The sequence below is a fragment of the Pogona vitticeps genome, chromosome 1 (assembly GCF_051106095.1).
Source record: "Pogona vitticeps strain Pit_001003342236 chromosome 1, PviZW2.1, whole genome shotgun sequence".
Taxonomy (NCBI): Eukaryota; Metazoa; Chordata; class Lepidosauria; order Squamata; family Agamidae; genus Pogona; species Pogona vitticeps.
In genome coordinates, this window is record NC_135783.1 from 322,116,576 (window position 1) to 322,133,416 (window position 16,841).

Here is a 16,841-nt window from a genome sequence, read left to right on the forward strand (position 1 = left end):
CTGTCAGTAGACCCTTTGGAGGGATTTTAGTTGTTTGTTGTGTTATGCCTATTTCTGCCTCTTAGTGGAATAAACAGTTCCCTTCTGTAGAAAAAGAATTCTAGCTGGAAAAAGTACATACAATGACCATCCTATTGTATACAATACAGACTACAAAATTGTCACTTGCTGCCTGTACAGTTGCATTGCTTATATTGTCATTTTCAGCAGAGGTAACTAGTATATTGTGAATCACCAATGTGGTGCTCTAGCCTCCCTAAGGAGTGCCTACCACTCGGTCAGAGAGTTTGACAGGCCACTTATCTACCACCTTTGCGCTGGGGCAAGTCCCAAGACCTCAGCAGTGCGTAGCGTAATCCCTTTGAACAAGTCTGACCTTAAAAGAACACTTTGCTTTTACTCAGTACTTTGCAAGTAGAGACACATTGGCTTTGTGATTCCCTAGAAAAATATAGTTTCATAGAGCCAGTTTATATTGCACAAGCTTTAGCATAACGAACATATTCAAAGATTATTACAGTTAAATAACTAGTTCACATTAAAATAATAAACACTACTAAGCTGGACTGAGGCGGGCTACAGTGGGCTAGCCCCACTTCCTTCTTCTTTTGTACAGTACTTACATCCTCTCTCAATTAAGTCACATACTAAAACCATCATCATGGAATTGAATTCCAGAACAAAACTGGGTAATTGAGCCACCTAGAGTGGTCGAAATGACTAGATAGGCGGGGTATAAATACAATAAATAAATAAGTAAATAAGTAAATAAGTAAGTAAATAAATAAATAAATAAATAAATAAATAAATAAATCTCCTCTCTCCTTACATAACCCATTGTCCATTTTCTGCACTCACTAACTCCTCCCTTCTTCTTGACAATTCTGGCTGTTGACCAATTAACCTCAAGGGGCTGTAACACCTTCTTCCTTCCTTAATTCCCATGAAAGTCTAGGTGTTTTATCTTTTCTCCAATTAGCTCAGAATGTTGAGTCTTCCATGGGCACCTTGATTCGACTGGTTTTCTCTTAAACGATGCTGTAACAGCCTTCAGAAAAACATTCTCAAAGCACTTAAAAATCCATTCCAATGTATCTCAAATCATCTTCACACAGAACCTGTCTGACTCCATCTTACATTTCTCTGCCTACATATCCTATCATCATGACAACCAGTCTTCAGATTTTTGTTCACTTTTTTTGCAATTACACTTGCTAGTAACAGATGGGTGCAATAGGGATAAGTCTTCAACAGAAATGTTAGAATCATCTTGCAAACCAAAAGTGATTCAGTCATTTGCTCCAAGTTCAATGGGGACAGGTGAGTTCTGAACATAAACCTGTTCAGAAGGGCCAACACTGACACTTCTATCGGTGTCTAGGAGACAATTCAGAGAGGATAGGGCTAGTAGCACCTCTAGTAACAGAAGCAGTATAGGGGGTGATTAGATAAGCATTTGTCCTGCTGTTTGGTCCACTGTGGGGATGGAATGATTTGCTCCTTTGGATGGCAACCAGACAACATACTTGCTAGAGGAAACTAGCTCATCTCTAGAGTGTTTCTACCTGCATCTGTCTGGGTTTCTGCCAGGGTACATGTGCAATTGCTGGGATCAAACCAAAGTGGACCTTGAGGTTTTCAATTTCCCTTCCCCTTTCAATTTCCCAGTCTAGCTAACTACAGTAGTTTTAAAAGACAGCATAACCCTTTCATAGTATTAGGAAATTAAACACTGTTCTGTGAAGGGACAGAGGAAGGAATCAAAAGGTTGTTTAAAAGTCTATTAGGACAGTGCTGATGTTCTATATACCACTTAGGAAAAAAAATTAAAAGCTTCCTTCCAAGAGTAGAGAGCAAGGAGTGGGATTTTTTTTTCTTAAGGGAGGCAGGCCAAATAGGGTCCCTTAAAATGCATTTGGATGCAAGGATTGTATCAAATGGCATACCAGACCTCTCTACCTGACCTTAAGTGACCCCATGGAGCTCACTCCAGCCTGTTCCAGTTGAGCCCTGTAGATGAGCCTTGCCTCTGAGCACCAGCTGCTGGGGAACACGTGCACAGGCTTACTGTTTCATCATGTCCTGCTCATGGGCATTTTCACAGAGAGCCATCTAGTTGGCCCCTATCGTGTGTGTTTAAGGTTTCTTTCCTACCACGTCGTTTTCAACTGATACCTTGACTCTTTTAAGCGGGGGAATCTTAAAAAGGGGGACACGTCTCTCATCCAATATATACAAATAATTCGGGGACTTTCTTCCTAAAGGAAGACCAGAACAAAGAAGAAGAAGCATTACTAGCCTGTCTGGCACAGAGCGAATGTAGCAGCGGTTTATCCTGTTCTTTCCACACACTTTCACAACATAATTATTCATAGTTAAGCGTCTCAAGACCTGCTCATTTGTTGAGGCGTGTACATCTTAAAAGCCGAAAGACACGGAGGTGGCATACTAGTAGTGACGGTTTCGGCATCACAGTACATGACGTTACTAGTGTAGCCTCCTCTGCCCTTTCTGTCAGATTGCCCGCAGCTCCAGCTTGTAGTTCTTCAGAACACGTGCCCCCTGCAGATCCTAACACCCCGTTGTCAAGAAAAAAACTACAAGCCCCAGCATCCTTTGCGGGAAAGGCTGTACTACGTGAGAAGAACGGGGGGCAAAACTTTTTGATTTCGCCCAGGGAAGCCGGTAAGTGTGGAGGGCGCGCTATTCCCTATGCATTGCGGCTAAACGGAGGGAAGGGAGGGGAGAAGGCGGCCTTCGGACTCGTGGCAGCGCAGAGAGGGAAAAAAGAACGTGTGGGATTTGGAACGTGCAGAGTAACGAACGGGGGGGGGGAACGGGGAATTCTAAAAAGCCGGCGTGGAATGGATTGGAATCCTCTGTCACACATTTCCTCATTTCAGCGACACAAATAATTCAGGGACCTCTCTTCCGCCCTTTCCTTTTTATATAACGTCTCCACTGTACGATGCACTTTACGTAATTCCCTCCGGCCGCCTCATTTGTGTGCTCCGCTAAAGATCACTCTGTGTGGATTCCTCAGGCATCCAATCGGCATCTTCTGTCCACTCTGGCTTCCTCAGAGGAACCCAATCCCCTTGATCCCTGTGTCGTTTTAAGTACCGCAGTGTGACAAGAGTCGCCGCCTCCATTTTTCCTACAGATAGTTCATTCATTGTTCTTTGAAGTTCAGATAACCCCCTGCCGCAATTCCACACACAAGAGCACCTGAAATTTCCCTTGTACATTAGTTTTCGTGTTCCTCATGTTCACAGAAATAATTTTATTTTGTCTACTTTAGATGGTAGCAGTGCTTTCCTTGGAGGCAGGTTCGTGACAGGCAAAACTATTCTTTTGGGGCCACTTATGCTTTGCCCAGAACAATCCTGAAATGCTGACACGCTTAGATTAAATACTCAAGGCACTGAGCGGGTGGAATCTTCCCCTCCTTAAATATTTATTTGGACATGATTTCATGTGTCATGGATTTAAAACCTATTGAATGTATCATTAACCCATAAAGATAATCTTAGACACAATGGTTTTGTGTGGAAAGCTGAAATGAACTCAGTGAGTACTGTACTTGCCTGAACACGCTTGAATAACACAAAACTCAAAAGGTTGAGTTTAGTGAGGTTTAAAAACATAATGCCATGAAGTCAGAACTTTGCAGTTACCCAAAGTGGTTTTCCCCATTCCACCCTGCCATAAGTTTCCATGGCAGAGCCAGATAATCGAACCCTGGTCTCCTGAGTCCTTGTCCAATATTCTAGCCACTGCACCAGACTGGCTGCCCTTCAGTGAGGTTTACTTCCAAGTAACACTACAAATGCATGGTTAAATACCATGGGATTTATTCTACTTACAAAAATGGGTGAATTTGAAGTATTTTTATTGACCACATGGCACAAAGCCTGATTCAAACTAGTCCAGCTTTTTTTGCTCCCAAAGCAGTTTTTTCACTCTTGCTTGGGGGCTTCTACTTTTTCAAGCCAGAATGATTCAAATGGGCTTTTCCCCATGTAGTTTGTTGTGCTATGTTCCTGTAAAGGCAGGATGTAGGCAGTTGGGGTGTGATGTTATTAGCAGACTTCTATAAAATTTGTGTGTTTATAACATGAACTTTCATGGATTACAGTCCACTACTTCAGAGCACTCCAAACACTGTTGCCTTTTTAATTTGAAAGCAAGTCTAACAGAAAAAGATACTTTTTTTTTCTTCAGGAGGAAATTGAGATTAGGCATCCTTCAGTCTTGAGAGACTATGGTAACATGCTCTGAATAGAGGACTTGGATCAGCATCTAGTGTGGCTGAGAGGGCCAATTTGAGAGTAACAATCCCTTCAACACTGAAGACAAATACAATCTGTCACCTGTCCAGCTCCCTGATTTTGCTGGTTTTGAGATTGCTTCTTTGCGTCGGCCTGCTGGACAAGTGTCTATTCAAATTGGGAGAGCACAGCCTGCCTCCAGGCTGAATGCTCAGATGTCAAGGTTTCCCATCTGTTGAGGTCCATTCCTAAGGCCTTCAGATCTGCTTGTAGATATCCTTGTATCACAGCTGTGGTCTCCTTCTGGGGCAATTTCCTTTCACTAATTCTCCATACAGGAGATCTTTTGGAATCTGACCGTCAGCTATTATCACGACATGCCTGAGCCAATGTAGATGTGGCTGTTTTAGTAATGTATACATGATAAAAATTCCAGCTCATTGTAGGGCAACTCTATTTGGAACTTTGTCCTGCCAGGTGATACCAAAAATGCATTGAAGACAACGCATATGAAACGTGTTCAGCTTCCTCTCCTGCCATGCACAAAGGGTCCAGGACTCACTGCGATACAGGAGTATACTCAAGACACAGGCTCTATAGACCTGGATCTTGATATACGCTGTCAGCTTCTTATTAAGCCATACTCTCTTTGTGAGTCTAGAGAACATGGTAGCTCTTTTGCCAATGTGTTTATCCAGCTCGACATCTAGAGAGAGAGTGTCAGAGATTGTTGAGCCAAGGTACACAATGTCATGAACAACATCCAGTTCTTGTGTGGAGATGGTAACAGAGGGAGGTGAGTCCACGCCCTGGCCCATGACTTTTGTTTTCTTCAGGCTGTTTGTTAATCCAAAATCATGGCAGGCCTTGCTAAAATGATTCATGAGTTGTTGGAACTCTTCAGCAGAATGGGCAACGACAGCTGTGTCATCCACAAAGAGGAAGTCCCACATGCATTTCAGTTGGACTTTGGTCTTCGCTCTCAATCTAGAGAGATTAAGGAGCTTTCCATCTGATTCTATCTGGAGATAGATACCTTCTGTTGCAATTCCAAAGGCATGCTTCAGCATGACAGCAAAAAAGATCCCAAACAGGGTCGGCGCAAGGACACAGCCCTATTTCACTTCACTTTGGATGTCAAAGGCATCTGATGTTGAGCCATCAAAAACTACAGTGCCCTTCATTTCCTTAGGAAAAGACCTGATTATGTTAAGGAGTCGAGGTGGACATCCAATCTTGGGAACTATTTTAAAAAGGCCATCCCTGCTAACCAAATCAAAAACCTTTGTGAGGTCGATGAAGGCCACAAAGAGTGGCTGTCATTCCCTACATTTCTCCTGTAACTGTCTGAGGGAAAATACCATGTCAGTGGTGGATCTATTAGCTCAAAATCCACACTGTGATTTTGGATAGACTGTCTGCAAGCACCTGGCGTCTCTTCAGCACAACATAGGCAAGCAGCTTCCCTACAACGCTGAGGAGATGCTTTTGAATTGTGGTGCTCTTGAGAGTCCCCTGGACTGCAAGGAGAACAAACCTATCCATTCTAAATGAAATCAACCCTGAGTGCTCACTGGAAGGACAGATCCTGAAGCTGAGGCTCCAATACTTTGGTCATCTCATGAGAAGAGAAGACTCCCTGGAAAAGACCCTGATGTTAGGCAAGAGAAAGGAACGACAGAGGACGAGATGGTTGGACAGTGTCATCAAAGCTACCAACATGAATTTGACCCAACTCCAGGAGTTAGTGGATGACAGGAATCGGGTATGACTAAACGAATAAACAACAACAAACTCTTAAAGCTTCTCAGCATTAGCCACTGCCCAGCCTGAGAGCAGGAGGGAATTTTGTTTTTAAATACAGCGCTTAAATTCCCTGGCCACCTAGAATTGTACAATTAGAAAGAAGGAAACTTGAACTATTATACATAGCCAAAACAATAAGTACAATAACAAATAGGCTTAGTTTTAAACAGGACTTTCACTTTCAATCCTGCTCATCTCCAAGTCTGCCAGGAGAAAGAAAATACATCAAAGTTTTTGACTGTTTTCATCAGGCGTAAAGAACTGGAGGTAGTTCATCCCTTAGACTCTCCCTATAAGACATTATGCTTTTATATCCCATTTGGAATATCTTTAAAGGTGCTGGAGAGACCCTTGGGCGTTTATCACCAGCTCCCAGACACGAAGAAACTGATTTCTTTTTTCCTAACAGGTTTCAATATTTGGATGCTTTGCTGTGCTCTGGTGGCCAAGATGGGACAAAGCAGCATTTAGTCTGGTCCTTTGGCACGCTGAGGACCTCTAGTGTAACTTGGGACAAACAGTGATTGTGTATTTAATTTTGAATGTGCTACTGTTCTCTGATGAATAATTTCAGATGAGTGAGTAATTGAACTTTTTATTTTAGACTTATATAAGCAAATTGAGGAGCTTTATTAAGTTGATATATATGAGATGCGATAATTATTTTTAAAGGGAAAATGTTTGGTAGAAGGGAAATTTAGTGTAAAGCAGAGATAATATAATTGTTTCTTTCCCTTATCATAAACAGATAAAAGAAGAATTATGGCCACTAGATAAAAAAAAAAAAAAAGATGAATTCCTAGGGCAGGGATCAGGAGTGGCTAAACTTATGAGTCAGGATCCTTTTAAAAATGCAATGCAGGATATGCAAACCAACATCATCAAACAAATCTCAGATCAGATGCAAGAATTGTAATTTTAATTTTATAATTTTATAAATTTTATATATTATATTGTTCTGTTTTATCTATGTAAGCCGCCACGAGTAGACATGGTCTAGAAGGGTGGGGTAAAAATCAAATAAATAAATAAATAAATACCCGTATTTTTCGCTCCATAAGACACACCTTTCCATAAGACGCACCAAATTTTTAGGAGAAGAAAACAGGAAAAAAATTATCTGCTTTCTTCTCCTAAAATTTGGTGAGCCTTATGGAGAGGTCCATCTTATGGAACACACCCTAGGGTCCTAGGGTCCTAGGGTGTGTTCCAGGACCCTTTGGAGCCTCCCCCTGCCTCCCTCGGGGTCCAGAGGGGGTGAAATCGCCACCTTCTGGGGCTCTTCTGAAGTTTCCCAAGCCTCAGAAGAGCCCCCAAAGGTGGTGATTTCATCCCCTCTGGCCCCCAGGGGAGGCAGGGTCAGTCTCCAAAAGAGTCCTAGGGTGTGTTCCAGGACCCTTTGGAGACTCACCATGCCTCCCCCGGGCGACAGAGGGGGCAAAATAGGCAGCTTCCAGTACCTTTTCTGAGCCTTTCCAGGCTCAGAAAAGGTCCTGGAAGCTCCCGATTTTGCCCCCGCTGTCCCCGTGGGAGGGTGGGGGGAGCCTGGCAAGGGTCCTGGGAGGCTCCCTTGGACCCTTGCCACGGTCCCCCACCCCCCCATGGGGCCAGGGGGGGTAAAATCACCAGCTTCTGGGAGTGTTTGGAGGCTTGGGGAGCCTCCAAACACTCCCAGTAGCTGGCGATTTTATCCCCCCTGGCCCCATGGGGGGGTGGGGGGAGGGTGGCAAGGGTCCAAGGGAGGCTCCCTTGGACCCTTGCCACCCTCCCCCCACCCCCCACAGAGCCGGGGGGGGTAAAATCGCCAGCTTCTGAGAGTGTTTGGAGGCTTATCAAGCTTCCAAACACTCCCAGAACCTGGCGATTTCGCCAGGGCTGGCCCCGTGGGGGGGTGGGGGGAGGGTGGCAAGGGTCATGGGAGGCTCCCTTGGACCCTTGCCACACTCCCCCCCATGGGGCCAAGGGGGGGGTAAAATCGCCAGCTTCTGGGAGTGTTTTGAGGCTTGGGAAGCCTCAAAACACTCCCAGAACCTGCCGATTTTGCCAGTGCTGGCCCGTGCGTGGGTGGGAGGAGTGTTGCAAGGATCTGAGTGAGCTTGCAGGACCCTTGCGACGTTCCCCCCATCTGGAAGCTGGCGATTTCGCCAGTGCTGGCCCCGTGGGGGGGGGAGCCTCGCAAGGGTCCTGGAAGGCTCACCCGGACCCTTGCGACGCTCCCCCCCACGGGGCCAGCAGCGACGAAATTGCTGCATTCACACCATTAGACGCCCTGATTTCCCCACCCACATTTTGGAGGGGAAAAAGTGCATCTTATGGTGCAAAAAATACGGTAAATAAATAAATAAATAAATAAATAAATAAATAAATAAATAAATAAATAAATAAATAAATACATACATACATACATACATACATACATACATACATACATACATACATACATACATACATACATACATACATACATACATACATACATACATACATACATACATACATACATACATACATACATACATACATACATACATACATACATACATAAGAATTAAGAGCAGATCTTAGAGCTGGAATTGAAAGCAATAACCAGAAGATTGACACCTTCACACAGGCAGTTGCGAAAGCTGAACAAAGATTAACAAAAACAGAACAAGAAATACAAAATATTAAAGAAGAAAAAGATAAGGATCAACAACATATTCTAACCTTGGAGGTAGACAAAGCCTCATATTTTCTTAGAATTCAAAATGTGGAACAATGGAGCAAGAGGCACAAGAAGATTTATTGAAATTGATTTCAGAAGAATTGGCCATGCAAACTGGGATATATCAGTCAGAGCTGGAACAATCAATAGAACGAATTTATCGTGTGGGGAATGCTTTCATGAGACGGAATAAGCTACCAAAGGAGATTCACATACAATTCTTAAGAATATCAGTGAAAGAGAAAATATTGAAAGTCAACATAGAAAAGGATTTGACAATCAGAGCGACTAAGATTAATGTTTTGAAACAGGTGCCTTGGAGCATGTAGAAAAAAAGAATATTATTTCCTTACTAAAATATTAATAGATAGAAAAATTCCGTTCACATGGCAAACACCTGAAGGAGTATTTCTGAACTGGGAGACAAGAAAATATAATCTGAACAGCAAAATAAAGGCTAGGAATTTCATGAAAGAAATGAAACATAAACCAAAGCTGACAGAAGAAGATCTACAATTCTCCAGTGAGGAATCAGAAGAAGAACAAGAAGAATAACAAGAGCAACAAGAAGAAGCAGAAGGCAAAAAACCAAGAACTCCCCCTTTACTGAGAAGAGCCAGAAGCAAAGAAGCGAGAGATAAAAGTGGTAGTAAAAGCCGCGTAGATGTCTAAACAAATTAAATCACTATCAGTGAATGTCAAAGGGATGAATTCATCCCTGAAAAGAAGGACAAATTTTAATAAACTTTTTAAAGCCAAGGTAGAAATTACATCAATTCAAGAGACTCACATTAAGGAAACAGACAAAAAACTTAGAAAATCCAAAATTGGGTAAGACTTTTATAGCCTCAAATCAACAAAAGAAGAAAGGAGTGTCACGTTCCCGGGGGTTACAACAGCCAAAGTCTGATAAACCAGTCCAGGGTCAGGAATACCAAGAATGCAAAGCCAATGTCCATAAACCAACTCACAGAATGCAGTGCAAGGTCAGAGTCCAGAGTCCAATACACAGCATAGTCCAGGGTCAGAGTCCAGAGTCAGGAACACGGTTCAAGAAGCGTGGATGCAAGCCAGGAGTTTTGACTCGTTGCTTCCACAGAAATTCTGGCTGGCTAGGAGCTGTTTTATAGTTGAACGGATATTTCTGTGGACTGCCTTTGAGCGATCCTCTGACCTTTTTGTCCTAAGTCTTTCCCGAAGCCTGACCCGAAGCTTGTCTGCTGGGGAAGGAGAATCTGGAGGTGGTTCAGGTGTTTCTGATCTCTCAGCATTCTCTTCAGCCTCAGTTAACCCTTCTGGTTCCAGGTCTTCGGCTGCATTCACTTTGAAAGTATTGAATCAGAAGAGAGTGTTACTCACATATAAATATTTATTAACTAAAGATCAGAATATAAAAGACAAACAAGATCTAGAGGAACTGAGTCTAGCTACAGATTGGTGGTCAATGCTGAAATTAGAATTGAGATATAAAAAGGATAAAATTATGGACTTTTTGAGGGGAAAGTCCAGGTGGATGAATTATGGATCTACACTGATGAGAAAATAATAAAAACAGCATGAACTGCCTCCAGGACTCCGGCTCAGGATTTTGCCTTAAGGTTAACTCCTGAAGCCTTTTCCATCAGTGGATCTAGCCACAAGGCAGTGGAGGTTTGAAATCGGAGTTTTCCTTCTCCTAGATGGGCTGTCCTCCAAGACTGATGAGCCCCACCTGCCCGGGCTGCTCCCTAATAGTATGAAGATTAGAAACACAGGCCTCCAGCTGACAGGAGGAATTTAATGTTTATATTTTTCCCATCAGAAATGAATTTACACCAAAAGTGATTTGGTGGTTCCTGGAAAATTGGGCCTCTATGGCTGCCCATAATAACTGTTGTCTCTACACGTCAGAGTTTCATGGTGCCCATGTATTTTTTGGGAATAAGAATGTTGATCTCAGTTATAGGTATCATACAGCTACACTCAACTGAGTGGTAGGATAGATTGAATCCTGTCAATGAATGCATGAATGTATGGCCTGACCACTTGATCATATGTTTCATATGGTGCAAACTGGATGGGGAGTATGAGGCCCTCTGGATGTTTTTGGACTGTAACTCATCAGCCTTGACCAAATAGTCAATGGTGACGGATAATGGGCACTGCAATCCAGCAACATGTGAAGGGCCATATGTTTCCCCATCCCTGCATTAGTTGGAATGAGAACCATAGCTGGATTGTCACCGAAATAAGGCAGAACCATATTAGTTAAAAGGTGTATATGGAAAGCATGCGTTACCAGTATCTGAATGGTTTTGTTTGCTTGTTTTGTTTTTTCATATGCCTCTCACTGCCTCAGGAGGAAGCTATTACAGTGGTGCCTCGCAAGATGATTGCCTCGGGGGATGAAAAACCCGCAAGACGATTGGTTTTTGCAATCCCCTATGGTGCCTCGCAAGATGTTTTTTTTCTATGGCTGTGCTTCGCAAGACTTTTTTTTCATGGCCAATGCCTCGCAAGACGAATAAATTTCATTCGATTTTTTTGCAAGACGAAGATTTTCGCAGAACGAATTAAAATCATCTTGCGAGGCACCACTATATATTCACATCCTTTTAATATTGTGAGGAATGTACCGTCTAATTTTCAGCTTCGCTGGGCAGGGCTCTGCCTCTCTCACACACAACTTCAGCCCTATGCACATGCATGCCTCCGCCTGCCTAATGCGCAGGGTTTAGACACAAACAGAACCAAATGTGATTGCTGCGCAGAGGAAGAAGAGAGCTGCGCAGAAGGAGGTGGAGTTGTGTGCATGCGCACCCAGCTTAGAGAGAACCTTGATTGTGAGCTGCCTTGGGTCCCCTTGTTGGGAGAAAGGCAGCCGATAAATAAAACAAATAACAATAATAGTGAACTCCTCAGATATAATTGGTTAGCCACTGTAGGAACCAAAGGCTTGTCTAGGTGGGGGTTTGATATGATCCAGCATGGCTATAGAATAATAGAATCATTGAAAAGTGAAGTTGGAAGGGGCAATCAAGTCCAAGGCCACCAAGTCCAACCTATGCTTATGTCCAATTTAAAATATATAATAAGACATTTTTGTTTCTGATCAAGCAGGATCTTGGTTATTCCTGTCCTCTACAATTACACAACCAAAGGGGTGGATAAGTTCCAGAATCATCACTATTAATTGCAGTATCTTTGCTACAATTATAGGGACTAGTCGAATTCTAATAACAGTGTTCCTGTTTTCAGGAGGTGTTATTATTTTGCTGATGGTGTTACATAGCATAGTGCATGCAAGACTGTAGAAAACATGCTGGAAGACTGTCAAGCTTGAAAACTGTTCTATGAGTCTAGTGAAAAAGCCAGTGGCCTCAAAGCTTTTCATAATGCAGAGGCACTATACTGGCCCTGTGATGCCGCGAGAATCTTTACTGGCAGGAAACTCCATCAAATTCAGTAGGATTTTTGGCATTGACAGTAAAGGGAGTTAAAAGCATATTGTGTAGCTGATGGGGCATTTGAGATTCTCCCTAGGGATATCGAAGTAGCTTATCTATATGCTAAGAGGTACACCAGTGCCTTATGGAAAATTTCCAAAGCAATTTATTCTAATGGTTCATTTTACCTTATATTTTAATAACTCCAGTTTTATTACAAAGAGAAATTAGCACTAAAAACAGGTGTCTGTGTTGCTTAAAAGCTCAGCTGCCACTCTGGTTCTCCACTGAAGTTGCCATTCCGTGTTAGGTGTTGCAATTAGTAGAGATTGTAATTGTAGGGACGACACAAAATTTCGCAATATGGCTTTCGTTGAGAATAAAGTACGAGAACAGATGGAACTTTTCAGACACAAGTTCTTAAAGAATATTAAAAGTCAAAGCATGGAAAGAGAGGGGAGAATAAGACAGACTTCTTTTAAAAGAAGGTTTAAAACATCTAGCCCTCAGCAAATGATCTTATTCTTTTTCTTCCCCCTCCCCTTCCTCTTTTTCTCCTACCAGAAACTGGATGTCATCATGTTTTGACTTCAGAAACAACACATCCAAACTAGTTTTCTGTGTACACCAGTCAGTTACTCAATAGTTAGGAAAGTGCTAGAAATAAAAATAATATCAAAGTGAAATATAATTCATTTATTATTTACATATTTGTAGCACATACTTATTTGATACTGGAAAATCTTCAAGCTGCTCACATTGAAGTATAACATAGTTTAGAATCCATCCTCTAATCTGAACACAGAATTTACATGGGAGAGCATCCTATAATCATCCTAAGCAACTCTATTTCATTTATACAGTGCTGAAGGCCTCAAAGCCAGTCTCTACCATGGCATTATACAGTGGTGCCTCGCTAGACAGTTACCCCCGCATGACAGTTTTTTCGCTAGATATTGACTTTTTGCAATCGCTATAGTGATTCGCAAAACAGTGATTCCTATGGGGGAATTTCGATGGACAATGTTTGCTCCTGCTTTGCAAACCAATTTTCACTAGACAACAATTTTGACAGCTCTCTCCGCACTTGCAAAACAGGTGTTTTCGGGACCTAAGCTTTGCAAGACAGTGATTTAAACAGCTGATCGGCAGTTCGCAAAGCGGCTTTCCTATGGCCGATCTTTGCTAGACAACGATTCTTCCCCATTGGAACGCATTAAACCGGTTTCAATGCATTCCAATGGGGAAATGCTTTTCGCTAGACAATGATTTCGCTAAACAGTGATTTCAGTGGAACGGATTATCGTCGTCTAGCGAGGCATCACTGTATTGGCACTGCAGTATCAGGCTCACTCATACTACATACAATAGACTCCCAAATACATTGTAATTATTTTGTTTCCCTCTCAATATTTTGTTTTGTAACCTTTACACCGATCTTCAGCGTTGACTTTGGGGTGAGGGAGAGATTTGTGAGCAGGAAATCTGGGGTTGGCTTCCATTTTTCCTGTTTTAATGTCAGGAGTGGTTTGTCAGACATTTTTCTTTAGAGACTAATTTTCAATGCTCCTCAGCTGTTTAGCTGTAAATAATCACAGAGTTGTTTCTTTGTAAAGTAGGAGTTTTACAAAAAGAAAAAAAGAAAAGAAAAAGAAGATCCTTAAAGGGCAGCCTAACATCCGCAGTGGGGCCTCCCAAAGTGATATACTGTACAATCAAATGTATTTTTAAAAATTCTTAAAAAACAGATTAAAACAATTTTAAAGTTCAGTTTTTAAAACGAAAGGCCAAGAATACTGTTTTGAACACCCACTGGGAACTCAGCAGGCACCTAGCCAGCCTGACCTCCTTTGGAAGGAGTTCCGAAATGAAGGCGCTACTATCAAGAAACCCCTATGTGTTTACCTGCCTAGACCCTCTGGATCGTGGGACACACAACAGGGCCTTAGCTGAAGGCTGCAGATTCTGAACTGACTTCTATGAGAGGAACTATCTTCCAGATAATCCTGGCTGCAAACTGTTCGTAAACACAAAGGATAAAGTGCCCTTGACTTAACAAACTCCTCCTGGTTCTCCTGGAATTGCAAGACTCTGCACTGGCGGGCCCCACTTGACTGTGCTATCAGTGCAGCAAATAAGAGTATTGCATTCATTGATATGGATGTGACCCCAGAGCAACAATTGGCCCTGAAAGAGATGTGGCACCATGGGAGCAAAAGGAGTTCTACAGCACTGTACTGTTCACCCCAAATATGAATAGAGATGTCTTACACCAGGGGTGTCCAACCTTTCACCTTCCCTGGGCCACATTAGAAGATGAAAATTTGGTTTGGGCTGCACATAAATTTGGTTTGTGCCGCATGGGGGGGCAGCCCTAACCGTCCTCCGCAGCCCCGCTCCAAGTGCGCTTACCAACAGCTGCGATCTCAGACAGCAGAGGCTGCCAGCTTCAACTCCGGCAGCATTACGGGGCCGGGAGGGGGTCCACCTATTGACGGGGATGGCGCAATACAGTCACACAGCCCCCCTCTCCCCTCCCCTCCCGCTCCTTCCTTCCTTCCCTCTCTCCCCCCCTATCATTGTGACGTGCCCTGAAACTTTGGAATTTCTTTAAAAATAAAAAAATTACACTGGGCTGCATTACGAGCCGACTTGGGCCGCATGCAGCCCTTGGGCCGCAGATTGGACAAGCCTGTCTTACACTGAACTGCGGGTGGCTATGTGACCAATTTTACATAACATGATAATGACGATGACGTGCCATGAAGTTAGTTTGGACTTATGGCAACCTTTTCCGGGGTTTTCTAGGGAAAGAGTACTCAGAAGTGGTTTACCATTCTCTTCCAGAAGGGTGTCCAAGTCCACACAGGCTGGCTCTACTCCGTGCAGGCACATTGGGGAATTGAATTTCTAATCTCTGGCTCCACAGCCAGATAACTAAACCCCTGAGATATACACAACATAGTCAACTAATTAAAAGGTGTCAGAGGACAGTTCTCTGTTTGAAGGTATGCTCTGTTTGTGCCTGTCCAGTCCAAGTTTGGCTTAAAGAAAAAAGTGACACAAGAGGAGACCTGGGGCCTTAAAAATTATCCGCCCCACTTAGCACCTGGACTGCAAACTGAGCAGGCAGGGACACTGTTTACCTTGTCACTAGATTATTTTGACAGCAAGATCTGTTTTTATTTACTTTGTAGTAAATATTTCTGTATTTTTATCTATGCATGTAAATTGGCATGTGTAGATTTATGGAAATCTGTCCTTTTGTGTCCTCTCTTTGTGGTGCAGATGTAGCCACACCCCAAACCAGAGCGTTGTCCATCTAGCCTAGTGCCACCTGCTCTACTCTGAAATGGCTCTCCAAGGTCCTAAGCAGAGGTTATTTTCTACCTCTGCTCTCTGAGATCCTTCTAACTGGTGATGTGGGGATTTCAACTGGACCCTTTGGCTGGCAGATCTTCTGCCATATTACAGATTTGAACCAGGCGTCATAATTCAAACTACTGTATCTCATAATGCTCAAATGCTCTTATAATGCTCAAATACAGTGTGGTTGGGGCATGTTCCATCCTTGAACTGGGCTTCAAAGCCAGATGAAAATTAAATGGTTTATGGGTATTTACAGGAAAGCAGATATAGTTCCCTGACTTTCCTGCCATTCTCCCTTGTAGTCCTCTGTTTTATCCTTTCATGCCTGTTATTTCAGAAAATTAAGGTTTGGTAACAAGTTTCTGGAGAGTTAATGTCTAATTTCACACAAGAAAGCATCAGTGTAGTGAACATAACAACATATTATTATGGCATCTCCTTCCATCCCCAAGTAATTTCTCCTTTTTAATCTACTCAGCCATGGAGAAGCAGTAGTGCAGCACAGGAAAGGTGAGTTGATCTGAGTCTATGCCGGCAGTGAGGAACCTTTGGCCTTGTTTATGTTTGGACTACAGTTCCCACATTCCCTTAGCATGGACCATGCTGGCTCAGAATGATGGGAGTTGAAAGCCAGTTCCAAAACATCTGACAGAAGATACTCCATCCCTTTTCTGTGCCCCATGCTGTATGAAATAATGTGCCATACAGAGCTTGAGAAAGTAACTTTTCTGATTGTTCTGGATGCTACAGTCCAAAAAAGTTAAAATTTCCTAGCTCTGGTGTCACAATCTTATTCATTCCGGTTGTTTGGGAAAGAGAATTGTTCATTCTTGTGCTCCAAATGAGCTATGCCCATTTTGATTGTTTTTTAAAAAATATCCCGTCATGTGGAATGTTCTACCAACTTGTTTCAGAATCATGCCCCCATCTAAGCATGCTTATCAGGTAATGACTCCCGCTTTATTCCTCTGCAGTGTTGGCTGCCATGGCCAGAAGGGCTTTAAAACTTGCATCATTTGGCACAGCAGCAGCTGCTGCCACTGCTGGGTTCTACCTGTACAACAACAAGCTCCTGGATCCCAACGACTTTGGAGTTATACGGGTCAGCAGAGCGGTTGCCACAGTAAGTTTATACCAAAGAAGGCATTGGGTGGCTTTCCAGTTAGGGTTAAGATACATTTACTTTTTTTAATAAAGTGAGGTTATGGAAGGCCCTTTCATTAACATGCATGCATGTTATGTGTTGTTAAGTTGCATCTGACTTAC

At 42.8% G+C, this 16,841-nt stretch overlaps 1 protein-coding gene across 1 annotated transcript in view; it reads left to right on the forward strand.

Annotated features, from left to right (window-relative positions):
* Positions 1-2,519: 2,519 nt before the first annotated feature.
* The window catches only part of ADCK1 (aarF domain containing kinase 1), a 195,694-nt gene continuing 181,372 nt past the window's right edge, over positions 2,520-16,841 (forward strand). The window contains exons 1-2 of the mRNA XM_072986491.2: positions 2,520-2,685; positions 16,550-16,698. Coding sequence (XP_072842592.2) covers positions 16,561-16,698 — 138 coding nt within the window. The 5' untranslated portion in view covers positions 2,520-2,685; positions 16,550-16,560. The remainder of the gene's footprint in view (positions 2,686-16,549; positions 16,699-16,841) is intronic.